Genomic DNA, 18,468 nt, shown 5'->3' with positions numbered 1-18,468 from the left:
CAGGAGAGGAGGAGTGGGCCTCCTCTTCCCTGGGGAGTAGGCCCAGGTGGCGCCTCACCCCCCCTTTGGGCCCACTCCCCACTTCCTGATGCAGGGGTGGAGTGGGCTTGCCATGTTGGTGGCGGGGGGTGGGGGGAGCAGCAGGCCGGGCCCGACACAGCAGTGGCTGGGGAAGGGGAGGAGTGGGACTCCTCCCCCGCATTGGGCCCGGGCCCATTCCGCCCCTTCCCCATCCACCGTGTCAGCCCTGAGCCTGCTCTTCCCGTCCCCCTGCCGCCGCCAGGTTGGCCTGAGCCCACTGCTCCCACCCCACCCTGCTGTGGCAGCCTGGCTTCTCCCCAGCCTCAGGCCCAGCCCTCCCCTGCATCGGGCCCGGGCCCACTCACCTCCCCTGACACTCAGGCAGGGAGGGGTGGAATGGGCCCAGACCCCAAGCAGCAGGAGGGAAGAGGAGAGTGGGCCCAGAGTGGGGGGCACAGGGCTCCATCCCTGCCTGCTGCCCACCCCCGTAATTCTTGATGGGCAATTGTCTAGTAATGTCAAAAACTCAGTCATGAGCCAACTACGTCACCCTACGGCATGAACTCCCTGTACTTCTTTCACAAACGGATAAGAGATGCAATAGAGTTGGCATAGAAGGAGAAATAGTCTGTGCCAAAGGCATGTCTACATGAGACGCTTAAACTGTGATGCCACAGCTACATCACTGTAGCAACATGCTCCCTCACTATAGCTCATTGTTCTGGTGACACGGCAGTTACAAATAACTGTGCACCACCAACACAATTTAGTAATGGCTGTTACTGCTTCATTATTTAGTACTTCCTAAAGGAGCCTAAAGGAAGTACTAAATGATGGCACAGTAACAACAGAACCGTAGGGGCACATGTAGATGTGCCCTGTATGGCAAGATGAGAGCTGGGCCCAAACTACATTGTAGCAGCACAATTTTGTCCATGTGACCAATGCACCTCAACATAGCCCCCAACACAAGTCACAGAAATAGTCTGTGCCACTCCAGCTTGCGGTTAGTGAAAGACATGAAAAGTAGATGCAGAGAAATGCAATATATTAAATTATCAAACTAAAATAAGGAATAAGTCAGACTACGCAGGAGCCGTTGAATACAAGGGTTTGTTTTACAAGCCACCTGAGCAGTTCATAACTCTAGCCAAGTCAATGAGAGCTGTGGATACTCTGGACTTCTGAAAAACTGAGATTTCCTAAATGCCTAGTTATTGTGGATGTAATGAACACAAGATTTACTTTAACAACATAAATCATTGCTTTCTCAAAAATAAACCAGTGCTTACAAAACTGGTTGGTATATATGGTTTCAAAGGAACTCACAATGCTCCTGTCTCATAAAGCAATAATGTATGTTAGCAGAGAGCATTCCCTTAGTCTCCTGTGTAAAACCCCTGGAGCATGGAAACCGAACACTCTTATCTGAGCATGTATAGCAATCTGAGTTGATTTTGGTCATAAACTACTTTAGCTTTAATTGAATTTTTGTTCCCGAAATTTGAAAATCTGGTCAAATTCTATATTTAAGCAGCTGACCTGAGTGTTTCTCATTTTTCTATGTTAATATGAATCTACATGGTGCTGAACTATAGCACCTTCTGTCTCTTCAAATGCTATGCCTGTCAGTTCCCTTGACAGGATAACAAACAGTAAAATAAGGTCACTGGCAGCCCTGTCAGTATGTCCTCCATCCAGTTTATGTGGACTAAAGATTCCACATTGGTTCTTTTAAATTGAGTGATGGAATTATAAAAGGTATTGTACTCAAACCTCCTGAATAATAATGCTCTATTTCAAGCTGACTATTTATTCAGTTGCTCTCAGCAGTAACATGATGCATTTAAACAACAGAACACTTTTCTCCTCCGAGATTTCTTCTGAAGTGATCAATTTCTCTCATGCCTTGTTATACCAAGACCAACCTGGCTACCTTCATCAAAATAAAATAAAGAGGTTCCATTAGAGGAATGTTAATTATCAGTGGAGCTCAGCATTCAAAATCATAGACACCAAGATTTTAGATACAGAAGACTCCTTTAGGCCATCTCTAGGTCTGGGTGAGACTCACATATGGATAAAGAGATTCTGCAAATCATAGAGTAAATTTGGAATGAATAAGTCAGACTGCAGATCGGTATCTAGCCACCTAACTACTGGTAATTCAGCTACACACATAAGCATAATAGATTTAAAACTCTAAATATCATGGAAAAGATGCCAAAAGCTCCCATGCATGACTTTTTGGGGACAGGAGGCAATGGCCTGAAACCTCCCACTTTGTCTGACTTTTCTGGGGATCATTTAGTTGGTTTCCTCTCCATATATTTGAACCTCTGGAAAATGGCAAAGTGATCCTCATTTGAAGGAGTACCCCATTACATCAGTGGGGCTTGTTGTATGAATAATAATTACTCAAGCAAGTAAAGGCTGCACTATCAAGTTGTGTTACTTAAAAGTTTTCGCTAATGGCTTATTAAAGAGAAACATCTCACTTTCTACACTCAGTACACCTGTCAAACCAGAAGAGAAATAAAGGTGAGAGGAAGGCAGATTTAGCAGAATAAGCTGAAGATCAACAATGAAACAGACATACTTCTAAAAAAGCAGAAATACAGGCAGGGAGTTTCGGTAAGTACTTACTCCAGGAATAGACGCAATCATCTGTTTGTGCAAGATAGTTGACTCAGCTAGTTTTGTTCCAGCATCTGCACAAACAAACTAATAAGAAATTAAAATGAATTATTTTTGCAGGAGCCTGAAGACAGTAATCAGTAATTTATGAGTTTATTAAGCTCAGCTCAACTCTGCTTACATTTGTAGGAATCTGCCTTCGGACACAAAAGAGCTAGTTCTCCCACTATAAACAAACTAGTTTGTCGGCTGTTATAAGCAAATTAATTCCCAGATGAACCAACTGTTGTTAAAGTACACAAGTTGGCATGCATATACTGTTTTGTGCAGGAAATCTTATGTTCAGACATAAAAAAGGATGAGGGAAATATTCATCACTTGTGTGACTCTAGTGATTGCCCTGGAATTACACCTTGGATGCACTAAATGAGTTTATTTTACATCCAGAATGGAGCATTATATTCATCTAGTCTGACCTCTTGCATAACACAACCCAAAGAATTAAGCAATACTTGAGTCAAACCCAGTAAGTTCTGGGCTTGATTTAGGTTTCATTGGACTTTTATGATGCTTTAATTTTCCCTTATTTCCCTCCATTCCCTTTTTTTTACTCCTATATAATTCTAATTCCTCTGCCCACTTCCTCCCAACCCCAATCTGCAATACCCAAGCTATTCAGAAAAAGGGTCTCTGAATATTGCTGTTTATTTTCTATATAGGTGAAATACTGTGCTAGACACTTTACAGAAAAGATTGTGTCTGCTCCACAGAGTTGGCTATCCTAACATTAACCTTGCCCTTGAGCAATTTAGTTTCTGTCCATAGCAAAAGCAACATGTCATCCCTCCAAAAAGCAAGTAGAAATACAAGGTTCACAAGTCTAAACCTATATTTCTTTCTTGGCAATTTATGTTGTGATTCTCCAATCTTGCCATAAATTTCAGTAGTGTAGCGCACAGGTTTAGTATCATGATTATTATTGATTGTCCCACCGCTTGTCCCTAGGGTCCCCTATGGTGCTAGGAAGCATCATTTCTAGCCACTCATAACTTACACCTTCTTATAATACATTTCAGTGAGAATCTTCACATTATGTACCAAGAACTTAGGAACACTCATGCATCAGACTTAGAAGTCTGTTCTTGAAGGGAAAACAGCACAAAGAGAAATCAATATGTTTAGGGTAATGTTCAGACAAGGTCACCCAAACCCTGACTCTGGCCAGGTATTTCAAATCTATTTAAGTGGACTGTCTTGCTAAGGAGAAGCATTGCTTACTTTAAATATGCATTCAAAGGGCAGGTTATATAACCTAGATTAATTTAAAACACCAACAATGGTTGATAACATCCATAAAGTTTGTAATGAGCAATTAGGTGCTGTTCAGCTTATCCTCTGTCACATCTGGCTTGAAGCTGTGAAGATCCTCTCAGAGCAGCACAGCAGTGAAGAAAGGTTGGATAAGCCAGAAGGCTCAAAATGAAACATTTCTCATTTTCAATTCCACTTCCTGTCATTCATCTCAACTCCCTACAAATACCACAAGACATCAATATGCCACTGGCAACAGATTTAACACCATTCATACGCAAAGGAAGTCACACTGTTAAAGTATGGGGAACAGGCAAATATCTGTTGCATCTCTTCCTAATGGAGATAAAGTTGCAGAGTAATGAATAGATAGTCTGGTCTGCTGAATGTGAGTGGAAGAAATATCTAATATGCAACATATACTCCCCACCCCGACAAGACCATTTATTCATTACTCCTTATCTTTACACATACTCTTACTCCAAGTTCTAAAACATTATTGTCAAGAAACAGCTTCTAGGGAATCTTTATCTTAGATAACAGATATGTATTATGTTTTTATTCAGAGGGTGAGATACTAAAATGAGGTAAGTCAGAAGCAACAGAACTATGCCATTTTATGCTAACTGAAGATCTGGTCCATCATGGGTGCTACCTCCAAGGTTTTCTTGTTAAAAAGGAATAATAAATACATCTTAACTGAAAAGAAATAAAACCAAGGCCTGACTCTTATGGAAATCACCAGGTGCTATCACAAATCTCATCTCACTGCCTTCCATGAAGTTACTGCAAATTTACACTAGTAAGAAAAGGGAGACTAAAGTCTTGGGATTCACAATGCTGGTTAAAAAAGTAGTTCCTCTATGAATGGCTTGGACCAGTATCTTCTAATTAAAGACTGGGTATGAAAACTAAGAAGGCAGCTGGTTTCCTGGTAAGATTTAAGTGAACCCTGTGTTGGAGAAAATTTGTATGTTGATCAAACAAATCACAAGATCTTTCAAAAATAAACCCAAAAACTGTAAGAATTTACAAGAGCCTAAAACAGATGCCTGTATTAATTTTGCAGTGATCAGTTTCCAGAATATAATTACTCATATGTACTAATTAATTTTGACAGCAATATTCAACTAATAAAACAGGAAAATAAAAGAAAAACAGTACAACCCTGAGGAATCTAGAGAACAAATGTTATAATTTGGGAAACTGCATTTAAAGGATCTAAACCAACATTTTCTGAGTCTGTAAATAGTCATTTGTGAAAAGCCACCGTGATTATAGCTACATCAATAACTTAGCAAGCTCTTCTGTTAGATCAGTAACAAAATGAAATTAATAATATGCTACAGTCTAGCAAATACACACGTGAATCAGTAAATTCCAGATCAGACTGAAGCCTTCAAATTCTAAGATTTACTGTGGGGAATACAGACTGCAGATTAATTTTTTTCTGAACCACTGGACCTTTCAGCTAAAGAAACCTCTGTTTAAAACAATAGAGTGAAGATACCGGAGAAGCTGGCACCCAGTCCTTAGAAGTACTAAGTAGATCCTGCTAAGAGTTGCATGCCAATTAAAATCAGTGGGAACACTCCACATCAGAGATGGTTGGGAATTCTCATGTTCTGGCTGGGGGATGGGGAGGGATCATTTTGTTTGTTTAGTGCTGCATGAAAAAAAATCCACGCAAATAAGGTTTCTAAATGTTGATTAAAATTTCTCTTCAGAATATTTTGAGTATTCATCAAAACACAGGGCCACCCATCCCAATTATATGCATTTGGTAGCTACGCCTGGGGGTTTGCTGAGTTTGGATACTTTATATTTGCAATGTAAAACTGAAAAAAATTCCTCAAAATGGATCTTTCTACAGAGAAGTCCATCTTATTGGTAAAAAAAGTATTTATCTTCAAAAAAATATTTTAGATGAAAAATTTCCACCACTTCTACCAGCATCTCCCAGCATCAACCTCAGTTTTGTTACAATAAAAATGCATTAATTAGCACAAAGGACTGGGAGCCCTGGGGTGAAATAATGCATTTTGTGAGTTAGTGAATATATCAATTAAACACCTTAAAAAAAAAGCAAGAACATAAAGCACCTTTCTGAATCAATGGACAAGCAGAATCTAGTTTGAATGATTCTGGACTGCAATGCATAGTACAGCTAAGCTGAATGGACTTGCTCACACTTCGGGTGGGGTTGACATTCACCCCTGTGCAGTGGGTCACCCCCAAGCCTTTTTAAGTGGGACTTAACTGATGTACACAGTGTCATGTGTGGGCCTCCTACAGAGGGTCCAACTTCCCTGGAGAGCACAAGCATATGCATTACAGAAGTCACTCACAGGGAGAGTGTTGGGGAAGGGACTGCCTGTCTCTCTTCTAACCTACCAAGGGCATGGGCAAAGTATCATTTGTCTCCATGCTTACCCATTTCCCTTTTAATAAAGTTTGGTAAAATAATTCCCATCACACTTAGTGTTTATGTCACCAGTTACCCTGACGGTAGTGAGTAATCTAAAGTGAATGTGGGTGTCAAATGTGTACTCCAGGAATTCCTTTGTTATCCAGCCCACACCCAATCCATCATTAAAATAAAGTGCTTCTACCCTCCTTTTTATCTTGATCAACTTGACTGAATCTGTCTTCTATATGCACTGCACACAGAGAGGCTTATGCACATGCTAACAGCTTTGGGAGGAGGGGGCTTCTGAAGGAAGGTTCTTGGAAGTGAATTGTTTTTCCATTTGTCTTGCAGTACCACTGCTACAGATTTTATGAACATAAGATAGTGCAAGTGAATGTGAATTTTCTAGGAGCTTCTCAGGGTAGTGTGACAAACTGAAACAACTCCTCATTTCACAGATACTGAAGGAAAACTAAAATTTATATTATTTGTGATTTTCTTAGCCGATTTCCTACATTACCCTCAAAGTAAATGTAGTGTATAGGAACAGTGCTAGCTGGGAAGCTCTAGAAATGGTTTTCTACTTCTCTCCACTACATAAAAGAGTTGTGTTTAGTAGCTAGACCATGGGAGGGAACCAACAGCTCTGGGTTCAATTTCCAGCTCCCATTAAGCTTTTGGCATTGAACTGGATCAGATACTCAGATAACTGGTTGTCAGCCTCACACAAGATTGTCCAGTTACCAAAGGGTAATAAGTATTTGCATGCTAAAACCCACAGCCACATACATGAAGCAGCACAGAAGAGTAAGAATGGCATAGTCTATAATTCATTGGGAGTTAGCTGCAGCTAACGGGCACTGAGGGCATTGCATACCTCACACAATCTTGCCATATGCTCTGAGCAGCCCTCAGCTAGTAACAACTATACACCAGTGTGGATTTAAGTCAGTGTTCTGAAGAAACCTATCTCCCAATAATAATTCCACAAGTCATGCACTCTTCACCTTTAAAATTACTATGTAGTTTTTACTGACACTGAAAATAGAAATCCATGCCTAAAAAAGAATTTTGCGATGTTTTAATTAAAACGATTCTGATTTAATTAAAATCGCCTTTGTGCTCCCCCCAAAAAAACAAGTTTTTTTTTCATTTTCCTTCCCTGATGTTATAATAACTGTTTTCAGAGTCATTCTAACTGCTATATAATTTAAACTGCCAATGTTATTTTTCAGTCAAGTGGCAACTGCTTATTTTCTATGACTAATGTACCAGTACTCACAAGAGGATCAGCTCATAATAACATATGTTAAGACATAGCACTGGCCACATTAAGGGAGGAAATGCTGTGATGCAAGACAGACTGGAAATGATCCAAGGAGGACATTAACAGAGCTCAGACTGCTTGGACCATGACAGTCACTTTTATGCTGATTCTTTGTCATTTAAGCTACTGAATGCAAACAGTGACGAGCCAACTGCACAGTGCAAGAAGCTGTACTGCCAACCAGCCATGTTCAAAACTGCTGGTCCTCAGCAGAATGGCCACTGCTTGATGCCTTATTTTTCCCAGTTTGGTATCACAGGACTCCTTAAAAATTGTTTACAGAGTGAGTCCGGTAAGGACAATGAGCCCTCAGTTAGCCTGGAATTCTAGGGAACTCCAGGACCCAAACTTGCACTTTATAACTCAGGCTCACCTCCAATTTTGTCACCTGAGCAGGTAGGAGAGGTTTTTATTATTATTATCATTATTATTATTATCATTATTAAAACTGGGGGCATCCAAAGAAGCCTGAGGCCAGGTACAGACATTACACTTTTACCCGAATAAGTGATTGAAAACTGGTGTAGACCCATAACAGAACAGAAATTTGGCACACAAAACTGGTTTTAAAATGGCAAAACTAAGATTTAAGATTTGCTCCCCATGAAGGGATGAATGTGTTCAGATCACTACTGATCTAAACTAAGCTGCTTACAGAAAACCACATAACTTAGATCAATTCTGTCTCAAGATTTTTAAATGTTTGTACCTAGCCCAAGAGACGAATGATCTGCAGTAGGATTTAAATGTCTACTGCCCTTAGGCTTCTTTGAAAATCTCAGCTAAAATCTTGCCTTGGGCCAGAAGCATGGTAAGGGAAGCAGACATGCCACCTGGTATATCCTTTGCTAAAAGAATCCTCTCAGTGAGGAGAAGATCCTTCATGGGCCAGAAGCAACTTTGCTGCTTCTCAAAAAAAAAAAGGGGGATCTTTACTCCAGCTAGCTCTTCTCGCTCTAGGACTACCATCTGATTGGCTAGAGGGGTATGATATGAACCCTAAGATGCATCTGTAACTGCAGCTCCTCTGAGATGTAGTATGTAGATCAGGGCATAAGCAAAGGTGCTGTGAGTCATCAGCACTTTTGAAAACTGGGTCACTTAGGTGCTTACATATCAAGTCAGGTGTCCAAATATATGCACAATTTGCATACATAATCCTTAGTTTTTAAGGCCTTTAGTGGAAGTGTAGGTTTAACTTTTTCTTGTCAGGTTCTTTTTTGAAACACTTCTTAGGCATTTTGCTGAATTGGGACTTTAATACTCACAACCCCTGGATAGCCTGAAAGACTTTGAAAGGCATATTTACTTACCTGTACCAGCAGCAGCAGGTTTGTATCTGGTAAGGGGGATTTTAACTTCAGTGCTTGTAGTAACTCCAGGATGACGCTTCGGGTCAGGTAGAACTTATCCCTTTCCTAAAACACAGGAAAAATTTCCTGAAAGGTTCTAGAAATTCAGTGACATCAAATACTGCAGCAGAAAATTAGTCACCTCCCAAATTTGTTTTTAATTCATTATAAACAGTTAAGAGAGAATAAAAGAAAAATCACACAAATGTGCTTTTGGCTTTGCATCACAGAAAACATAGAAATAAGTGACCCTTCATTTGTATACTTCTATGTACCCATTCCAAAGCTTTTTGAAGTTAATGGAAAGACTCGTTTTTTAACTGGTGGAAGGCCATATATCAATGTGTGCATATTTTATATGCAAAACACAGTTGTTGTTGGAAGTGCATCCCATCAGGTAGGCAAGACAGCTCTGTCTCCAGTCTTTCTTAACCCTTTCTCCCCTCACCCCACCCTTTACAAGCCAGTGAGGTAAATGGAGACATGCAGCATTGTTACAACATGAACACATTTAAACCAGAAATATAATTCCCAGAAGCTGCCCTGTCATGCCTTCACCTCTGCCCTCCCCACTAGTCAGTTTTTGTTTTGTTCTGCCTGACTGCAACTTTGGCCCTTATGTTTGCCCCAATACACATGTATGGAGCTGTACACCTGCCCAGCTAGAGGGCAGCCTGCTGCAAATGCTCAGTAGCTTTGCAATGCTCACACCACATGCAATAAATGCTCACTAAGCAGAAGTGCCAAAGACAGCAGTTACTAGAGGTGTGCGAAATGGGCCATATTCAACTCAGATTCGGATTCAGGCCAAATCGGGGACAGTGATTTGATTTGTTGAGTCGGATCACTGTCCCCCGCATTCAATTCGACCAAATCCAAATTTGAAGATTCAATGCTGATTCAGAGAATCAGCAATTCAGCAATAGGCACAGCTTTAATTTTTTTTCTACATACCTCGAGGTACCAGGCACAGTTCATGAATGCTGAGATGGGATGGCAGATGGAGCGTCCCACAGGAGCGTAGGGGGGCCTTTCAGTCCACTTCTGGGTTCACTTCTCTGCCGGGGAGCACATGGGTCCCCCCCACGTCCCTCCCCCCTGGCTTGGCAATCAGCCATGGGGGGACCTTGGGTGCCCTACCAGACCCAAGAGGCACCAGTCACTGAGCCAGGGGGCCCCCATTGCACTCCCCCACAGACATGGAAGTGGACAGGAAGTGTTTCTGGTCCACTTCTAAGTCTGCTGCCGAGCGTGCTGGGGAGCCCCTGTGCTCCTGTAGGATGTTTCATCTGCCCCAGCATCGCAGCATTCACGAGCCTCCTGCTACCTTGAGTTATGTAGAAAAAACATTTAAAGCTGAGTCTATGTCTGAATCATCAAATCTTTCTGAATCAATTCAGAGGGTTCCAAATCAATTTGGAGAAATTAAAGGGTCTCCTGATTTGATTTGGATTCAGAGATTTGGCCACTGAATCAGGCTGAATCAAATTAGCAATTGAAGCTTTGCACACCCCTAGCAGTTACACAGTTGGGTAAGTGACATTTGGGTGCATACAGCACAATAGGAGTCTGCCCTTAGGTTTCCATGAAACAGCATATTTTCATTAGATGAGATTTCATCAATATGCTCCACCACACTATACACAGCATCTACCTGCATCTACCCAAATGTCACCCCAATGACAAAATCACCATTGCTGCTACTAGGAATATTTAGAAAAGAAAATCTGTAGTAAAAAAGTCAGCCATCACATATGAATAAAAATACCCAACCCAAGATTTTACTGTGAAAAGGAAGCAGACTCAGTGGTCCAGAAACTTTAAGTGGGGCTGATCTTACACAAAGGGCATTTGAGTATAATGGACATGGCAAAAAAATCCCAAAGATATTTTTCTAGGAAAATAGAGGCACCAGTGTTTTGGCCAGTATGTGCTCTGCTTGGGTCTACACTCAGCACAATCAGTTGTTTAAATAGTGGAGAAGGAGGAGGAATAGGTCCCCACCTAATAAAGTGAATCACAGTTTCCCTTCTGAGTTGCTCAAAGGATGATATAACCAAAGCCTGCCCCTTTACTCAGATCACACCATGCTCCAGCCATACTTAAGCCCTCAATGTTTTTAAAGTGCATTAGGATTGGTGGATGAAATGAAAATTAGGTGAGTTGTCTCCAGACAACTCCTGTCATTTGAAAATGTATATTTAAATAAATAAGTCTCCTCTATTCCTCCCCAGTATTAGAGAGGGAGCACAGCAATGAAACATAAATGTTTGCTCAGATATTGAGTGATTTACTATACCTTAGATAAAGGATAAGAGTTCCTAGACATTTGACTTCAAAGGTAAATGGGCCCAATTCTGCTCCCATGGACTCTGGTATAAATCAGGAGTAACTCCACTGAAGGCAGTGGGCCAGCTTCCAATTCCCACCAAATCCCTTTTACATCGTTCTGGTGGTAGACATTACACGGATTTAAAGGACGCTTCACAGAAAACGTAACTGAAAATAAGGTCCAGAGCAGTCACATCAATATAAAACTGGTGTAAATAAAACTAGAATTTAGCCCTACTCACCACTGCACAGTGAAAGCTCACTCTAAAAAAAAAGTGAATGCACCTGTGAAAGATAGGCTGCCTAGAGAAGACCCTTGAAGTATTACAGGTGTGAACACTCTGGAGGTTTGCTAGTCACTAATACTGAGGAACCAACTCAGACAAAAATCATCATCTTATTCAGTTCTTTAATAGAATAAAAATATGAATAGATTTTTGGGAGACTTTTCTTTTTTGAGTGTAGCTACATTAAATTACCTCAGCTGAAGAACTGGACCTACTGTAAGTTTGCGCAAAAAATTTCAATAGCAAAGTGATATCGTGTCTAATTCAATGCTATATTGTTTTTACTTAATAAAAGCCCAATGAATGTTAGCAAGAAACTAAATTAAGGTTCAAACTCCAGCGGCTGTAAGAGATAAGAAAGTAAAATTAAAGTCCTCTTGAGACTTGAGACTGACAGGAAAATTAAAGATACTCAGATTGTAATCCACAGAAGCAAAGCTATTCTCAATTGAGAATACCATAGGTACTGAAATCAAATTTGCCACCTGGAAAACAAAGTCAGATAAGGAAACATCAGATTGATGTGAGTTTCTGGACACAAAAAGACAAGAGAAATTGAGATATTCCTGCAAAGGGAATTATGAAAATATCAGTGATAAAAAAGGCTGACTGCATCGAACGCACTGACCTCTAAACTCCTATAGGAGAATGCAGTGCTTATTGGAAAGGCAAGTACATACTGCTCCATAATATATTTGCAGGTTGTGCTGATATGGTTGGTTCCAGCAGACAAAACAAAGCTGCAAAATGAGCATGTGAATCTGATACTGTCAAGGTTCAAAAATTATATTCCTGCTAGAACATACTTATATATGTTATCTACTCAGAAACATTAGTCCATTATTGTCACAGGATGGAGTCCCCAGGGATGGCTGTGAAGCCCCTAGGTCTCCATGACTGTGCCAGTCTTGCCCAATGGGCACTCTTTTCCTCATCTGCCAAGTCTTGCTGGTAACTATAATAAATAGGGAGGCTGCCCTCGAGTCTGTGTTTGGACACGGTTGTGATGGACCCCACTAAACCCTGTGGGTTCTTGGACCCCTTTTGGGTCCCACTCAAAATAGATGCCTCATAGGACAGACACCCTCTGTCTCCGCACCCACACCGGCACTGGGCTCTCCGCAGCCCTGTCTCTGTGCCTATGCTGGCGCTGGGCTCTCTGCAGCCCCTTTGTCTCTGCACCCCCTAGCACTGCACCCGCTGGTGCTGGGGTCTCCACACCATAATGTGCCCCCAGTGAGGCCTCCTCCTCCTCCCCAGTAGCCTCGGCCTGGTCCACCGATTTATAAACAGCAACCAAAATATGAGTCCCTGGGCTATAACATAATACTACTAGTTCAGGGTACACTCTGTCCCTTTAAAAGAGTCAAACCCCGCCCCCAGCATTAAGTGCCTGTAGGCCAGGGTGCCTGGTGAGCTCCTGGAACCCCACGTGCAGTATATCAGGCAGCCACAGCATCCCTGAGCAATTTTTCTCTGCAGACTGCTTCCACTGGCTGCTGCCAGAAAACTAACCTCTGTGGCCTCATTTATATGTGCCCAGGACCCTGCCTTCTTCTGGTCAGCTGACCGGGTGCAAGTGAATTCCCTTAATAGCCTGCTGCCATAGTAATCTACACCTGTGGGGTTTCTGCCTGGCTCCTAGGGCCCTCTCCCTAGGCAGTTTCTGCTCTTAAAGGAGCAGGCACTTTAGTGCCCTGCAGCAATTACACTACAGAGATTTTCATTATACAAGAACACAAAATACTAAATGTTCTTCAGGAGCCATCATAATTTTGATATTTCTAGTGCACATTTACAGTAAAGTCTCAACAATACCAAAGATAACATGGCATGGAGTTCTACTAAATGAAGTGCTCTCTGGGTATAAATTGCAGCAGAATATTTGCTAATGATCCCATTCTGGGTCACTTGGCTGCATTAGCAAATTCAAGAAGGAATTTTCATAAAGTGATATAATTCAAGCTTACTGTTTCCAGTAAAGTTGCCAATATATTTTTGTAGCTCCAGGAAACGTAGAAGGAAAAAATGCTATCCAAGTGCTATATCAGAACAAGAACTTGACTGAAATAACAGAAGGTGAGATGGGAAATCACCCATGTTTGTCTGAGGGCACCTGGGTATGTCAGACATTCCAACCTTTGCTTTATGTACAAACAAGGTCCAAAAAAAAAAAAGGCTATGCTTCCACTGCTAGCTTAACCTAGGCTCTTATCTGGCCTTCACAACACACCATCTTCACACAAAACCCTGAAGTCTGAGTTTATGTGTTTTGAACCTATGCTTGTTTGCCTTTCCAGGAATATAGGTTAGACCTGGAGTTTCATTTTAAGTTAGGCACTGGGCCACTTACTTTTCAGTAAGGAAGTAGGCAAAGCCTAGATACCAGAGCTTGGGTTTCAATAATCCTCCAGTGCCACACTACAATTCCCCAAGCCTATATTTTCTAGCCTTTTTATCTACTCAATTCCCACTTACTTCCTGTACACCAGAAGCTACTGGGATGACATTTGGCTTCATTCCATCTAGCTTTCTCCATTTCTGCAGTACTCATCTCACTGTGGACAGCACTAGAAGATGCCTTTCCAGCATGCTTCTAGCTAGCCAGAGGTTTGTAGATTTCTGGTAAACCTTTACTGTGGGCACAACAAAAAACATGATTTTGGGAAATGTACTTGAAATTATCACCTATATGACAGGCTCTTGGCAAGGTGAATTGAGCAGATGGCTGGCCATTGCAGGGGGCAAATTAAATACCTTCAAGGTCACCGACTCAAAACAATGGATGCCAATTGCAAGTTTAGCAACTCTCTGTTTTCTTACCCCAATTACAAAGAGTTTGCCCCTGTGTATGGAGCACTACCTTCATTCATGAAAATAAACTATAAAACTAAAAAAAAGGGTCAAAATCTAAGATGTACCCAAAATCTAGGCAACAAACCCATGTAACAACAGCACCTACACAAAAATGACTTGCGTGCAGCATTCTCTACGACAGGCTCAGCAAGTCCATACACTCACATCTGGACTCATATCCCTTCACAAACTGTAGTGAAGACATACCCAAAATGGCTTGTGTTCACTCTGTTGACAGTGCCAGGAATTATTCTGAGATGTCAGAGTCTCATTTTAAGAAAGGTTAGGAACTGGTAGCATTCATTTCTGGAAATCTAAATTCAGCTTCCAGGACGCAGGGAAGTATGACTGGGCATGAACAGATAAAACAGGGGCCCTAAATTGAAGCAGTGGGTTTTAAAAAACACTGCTTCAATTTAGGGCTGATTAAACCCCTGTGTCATGCGCACACCCCGCTGACTTACCTGCTTCTCCAGTGGGGAGGAGAGGGTGAGCTGCCAGCGGGCAGAGCAGTCCCTGGGCTGCAGGGGGAGGGGACTGGTGCTTCCCTCAGTGGCAGCGGTGGCCCCCACCTCCCAGGTGGCACCTCCCCACAGGCACCCAGCTCAGGCAGTCCCAGGGGGCACCTCAGCCATGGAGGGAAGTACCAAGCCCCCATGCAGCTCAGGCAGGCAGGCAGGCTCCAGGGGGGAGATGGGGATCGCTGCTTTTCTTTTGTAAAGCTGCTTTCCCAGGCTGTTGCCACACTGCCTGCAGGACTTCCTGCAAAGCTGTGAAGCTGCATGGACCCCTGTGCTTCGCTCCACAGCTGTAGGGGCAGCAAACTAAAACTCCTCAAAGGAGTTTTAGTTTGCTGTGCCCCAAGGCATTTAAGGTGCATTACATTGCTGAATTTCCTACAGCAGCTGGAATTAATGTGCAATATGCCGCTGAGGTGTGCAAACACCGATACCATTAAAGCAGTGCAAAAGCATTTAGCCCACTTTAAAGTGTCATGCACACACACCTACTATTCTCAAACTACAGACAGGGAAGTAAAGCATAGAGAACTCAAACATCTTGCTAAGTGTAACAGGGGGCCTCCTTGGGGCCAATTTAACTGTGGCCCGCCCACCTGGTTCTGGACTAACAGCCTGCCTTCTCGCCTGCCACGCATTGTTGGAATTAATTAGTTCATTAATGTAATTAAGCAGCAGGCTGCGCATTTCCTGCCCCAATGCCAGGGGGAGATATCTGCGGCTCCATTCCTCCCCTACATTGCAGATGGCATCCAGCTGTTATCATCACTGGCCCCCACACTGGGCCCCAGAATCCTCCTAATTGAACCCCGCCTGGATTTCTCTCCTCAGGCGGTCTCATCCACCTTCATACTAGGCAGCATAGCTCCCTGAACCACTTCCCCTTCAGGTGTGGTCCCTCCCTGGAGCCTTTGGCTCACTAGCCCTGGCCCACCTCCAGGCCAATCGGAACCCCAGGCGCGCAGCTCTTGGCCGTTCCTCGCAGCAGGCCTCTGGCCCTTTGACCCTTCCGGTCCTGGCCCTAGCATTGACCAGTCAGGGGAAGACCGGACAGGCATGAGTCTATGGCCTTTTCTCTCTCTCTGGGGGTCCACACTCCAGGCCCTCCAAACAAGGGGCAACCCACCCAGTTGTGGGGGCTAGGGGTTAAGGTGCCCCAACCTGCCTTTCACCAGGGTGGTAACAGGCCTGGCATTTCCTGGGGGCTCCTGCTCCCCTGAGAGCCCCTCCAGGTCATCCACTCCCGGCAGGGTGCAGTTTTAGGTCGTACCCAGGACCAGGATCCTCCTGACTATCCCCTACAGCTTCTCCCTTACCTCCAGATGATACCAGCAGCCCTCCAGCCAAGTGATGTTGTTGCCTGTCTCCAGCAGCAGAACTGCCCTGTTTATATAGGCAGCCCTAGGTTCAAACTGGCTGCCCTCATCAGGCACCTGGCAGCTGCTAGCTCCAGGCCCTTAAAGTGGCAGGCACAAACAGTGCCCTGCCACACTAAGTTATACAAAAAAATTGAGTTGGGCTGGGTTCAGACTCCATACCCTTGATTCTGTTTAGCCCCTGTTCATCCCACATAAGCATTTTTCTGTGCTATGTAAGACATATAACATTGTTGAAAGAATTTCAGGACTAAAAGAAATATTTTCAAGGACATCTGTCAAAACTGGAGTTTTGTCAATTTGTAAATTGAGTCAAATCATTTTTTGATTTAAGTTTGACCTACAAACTGAGAAATCTATCATTCACCGAGCCATAGTTATTTCTAATGAGCAGGAAGGTCTTCTGAGACGTAGGTTTTCCTCCATGTTGAGATCTATTTTTTACATTGGAAATAAAATAAGGCACTGTCTGCTTGGAGTTATTAAAGATACCTTTTGTTGTGGGAGTTCAGCTCAGGGTTATGGAAGAATTCCAAATACCTGTCACCACCTCTGCTAAAATGACTTTTCTTATTTTTTAGCCAGGGAACTTCTGTCTTTATTATGGTTGCTGCATGCCTTTTCAAGGAATATATTTATTCTCATGGCTATAGAAGTCATTCCTAATGTATGTGTTGTAAGCATGTAATAATTATTGAAAAATGTAACTCTTTATCTAGGAAAAGATCTCTTAATTATTAATTATTGTATGCTATACTGACTAAGCTGAGAAACTGTCTAGTCTAAGAGTAGCTAAGGTTTGTGGGTTTTTTGCTTTAATAATGTATTTGATTTAGTGTATGGATCTACTCAAATGTTTGACTCTTCTCTGCTGTTTGTGTGTTGTGCATCCTCTTTTCACTAGCCAATATAAAATTCATTTGCACATTGTTGTTATTATTTGTGTATATAATTACCATTACTTTCATCCCAAGATCTCAAAGAGCTTATCAGAGGGGTGCACACATTGTCATCTCCTTTTGACACATATAGTAACTGAAGCGCAACCAAAAGCTTAAGTGATGTATATAGGAAAAAGAAAGAACAAAGTTGGGAAAGCAACTTCTTAAAAACAAAGGGCTGGAAGGCACTGCCTTGGTCATCAAGACCAAGCCCCTGCGATTCTGAGCAATGATATAATAACCATTTTCCCAAACAGATCTACAAGAGCCTCCACTCTTGCCCCTCTCACAAATCAGTCATAAAGCATCCAATAACAAAACCCCTCAAACACTATAATGTGCCACAGGAAGACAGCAGTAAAGCCAAAGGTACCACCCTTGCACTGCCATGACGCTCTCTCAGCCCATATAATCTCCTTCTACACGTTGCTTTCCAACATGCTGTCAGCCTATAAAACATGCAAAACATTTAGGGGGTGTTGATTGCATGTGCTGTGTGACTGAACCTATTTACTAAGACATATGGACTACCTTTTCTTAATTCAACTCATGTTTTTAAATAATGCACAAATACCAGTCATGACCTATACCTGTGGAAAAATGTCAAAGTTATAAAGGTATATCACTGAGAACTATTAAGCACAGCCTTTCCAGCAGGTTCCCTTTATTGTGTCTGCAGCCAGGAGTATTAAAGTCAATATCATTGATAGGCAATGAATCAACATAATTACTAATTGGCAAAACCTGCTGTCATGACTGCAGTTTACAACTGATTTCAGTTTTTACTTTTGCATTTCCCACTTAAGGGAAGTGATCATTTTCTCTGTCATGTTTTCAGTGGTCTTTAATGAAAAATATTATGTCATTATTACCTTAGTGAAGGCACGGTAGCATAAACCACACAGTTCTACCAGATAGGCCAGAGTGAAGACAGCATTCTGAATGACAAAGCTCAGTAATTTTGAAAATGGTTCCAGAAGAGACTGCAATGAAACATAATTTTAGAAAAATCAGTAACTGGCTAATTCAGCTAAATGAACAGTGTTCAAATTTTGAAATGCTTTAATTATTTTTAGCTCAGAGGATATGTGGTTTCAGTGT

At 42.2% G+C, this 18,468-nt stretch overlaps 1 protein-coding gene across 1 annotated transcript in view; it reads right to left on the bottom strand.

Moving 5' to 3' along the window:
• UNC79 (unc-79 homolog (C. elegans)) overlaps window positions 1-18,468 on the bottom strand; it is a 185,361-nt gene that overhangs the window by 33,219 nt on the left and 133,674 nt on the right. The window contains exons 43-45 of the mRNA XM_019552446.1: window positions 18,240-18,350; window positions 9,020-9,124; window positions 2,668-2,745 (exon numbers count right to left, since the gene is read on the bottom strand). Of these exons, the coding sequence (XP_019407991.1) occupies window positions 2,668-2,745; window positions 9,020-9,124; window positions 18,240-18,350 (294 nt within the window). The remainder of the gene's footprint in view (window positions 1-2,667; window positions 2,746-9,019; window positions 9,125-18,239; window positions 18,351-18,468) is intronic.

Source organism: Crocodylus porosus, unplaced genomic scaffold (genome assembly GCF_001723895.1).
Source record: "Crocodylus porosus isolate Cpor-Errol unplaced genomic scaffold, CroPor_comp1, whole genome shotgun sequence".
Classification (NCBI taxonomy): Eukaryota; Metazoa; Chordata; order Crocodylia; family Crocodylidae; genus Crocodylus; species Crocodylus porosus.
This window is presented reverse-complemented; position numbering and strand designations above follow the sequence as displayed.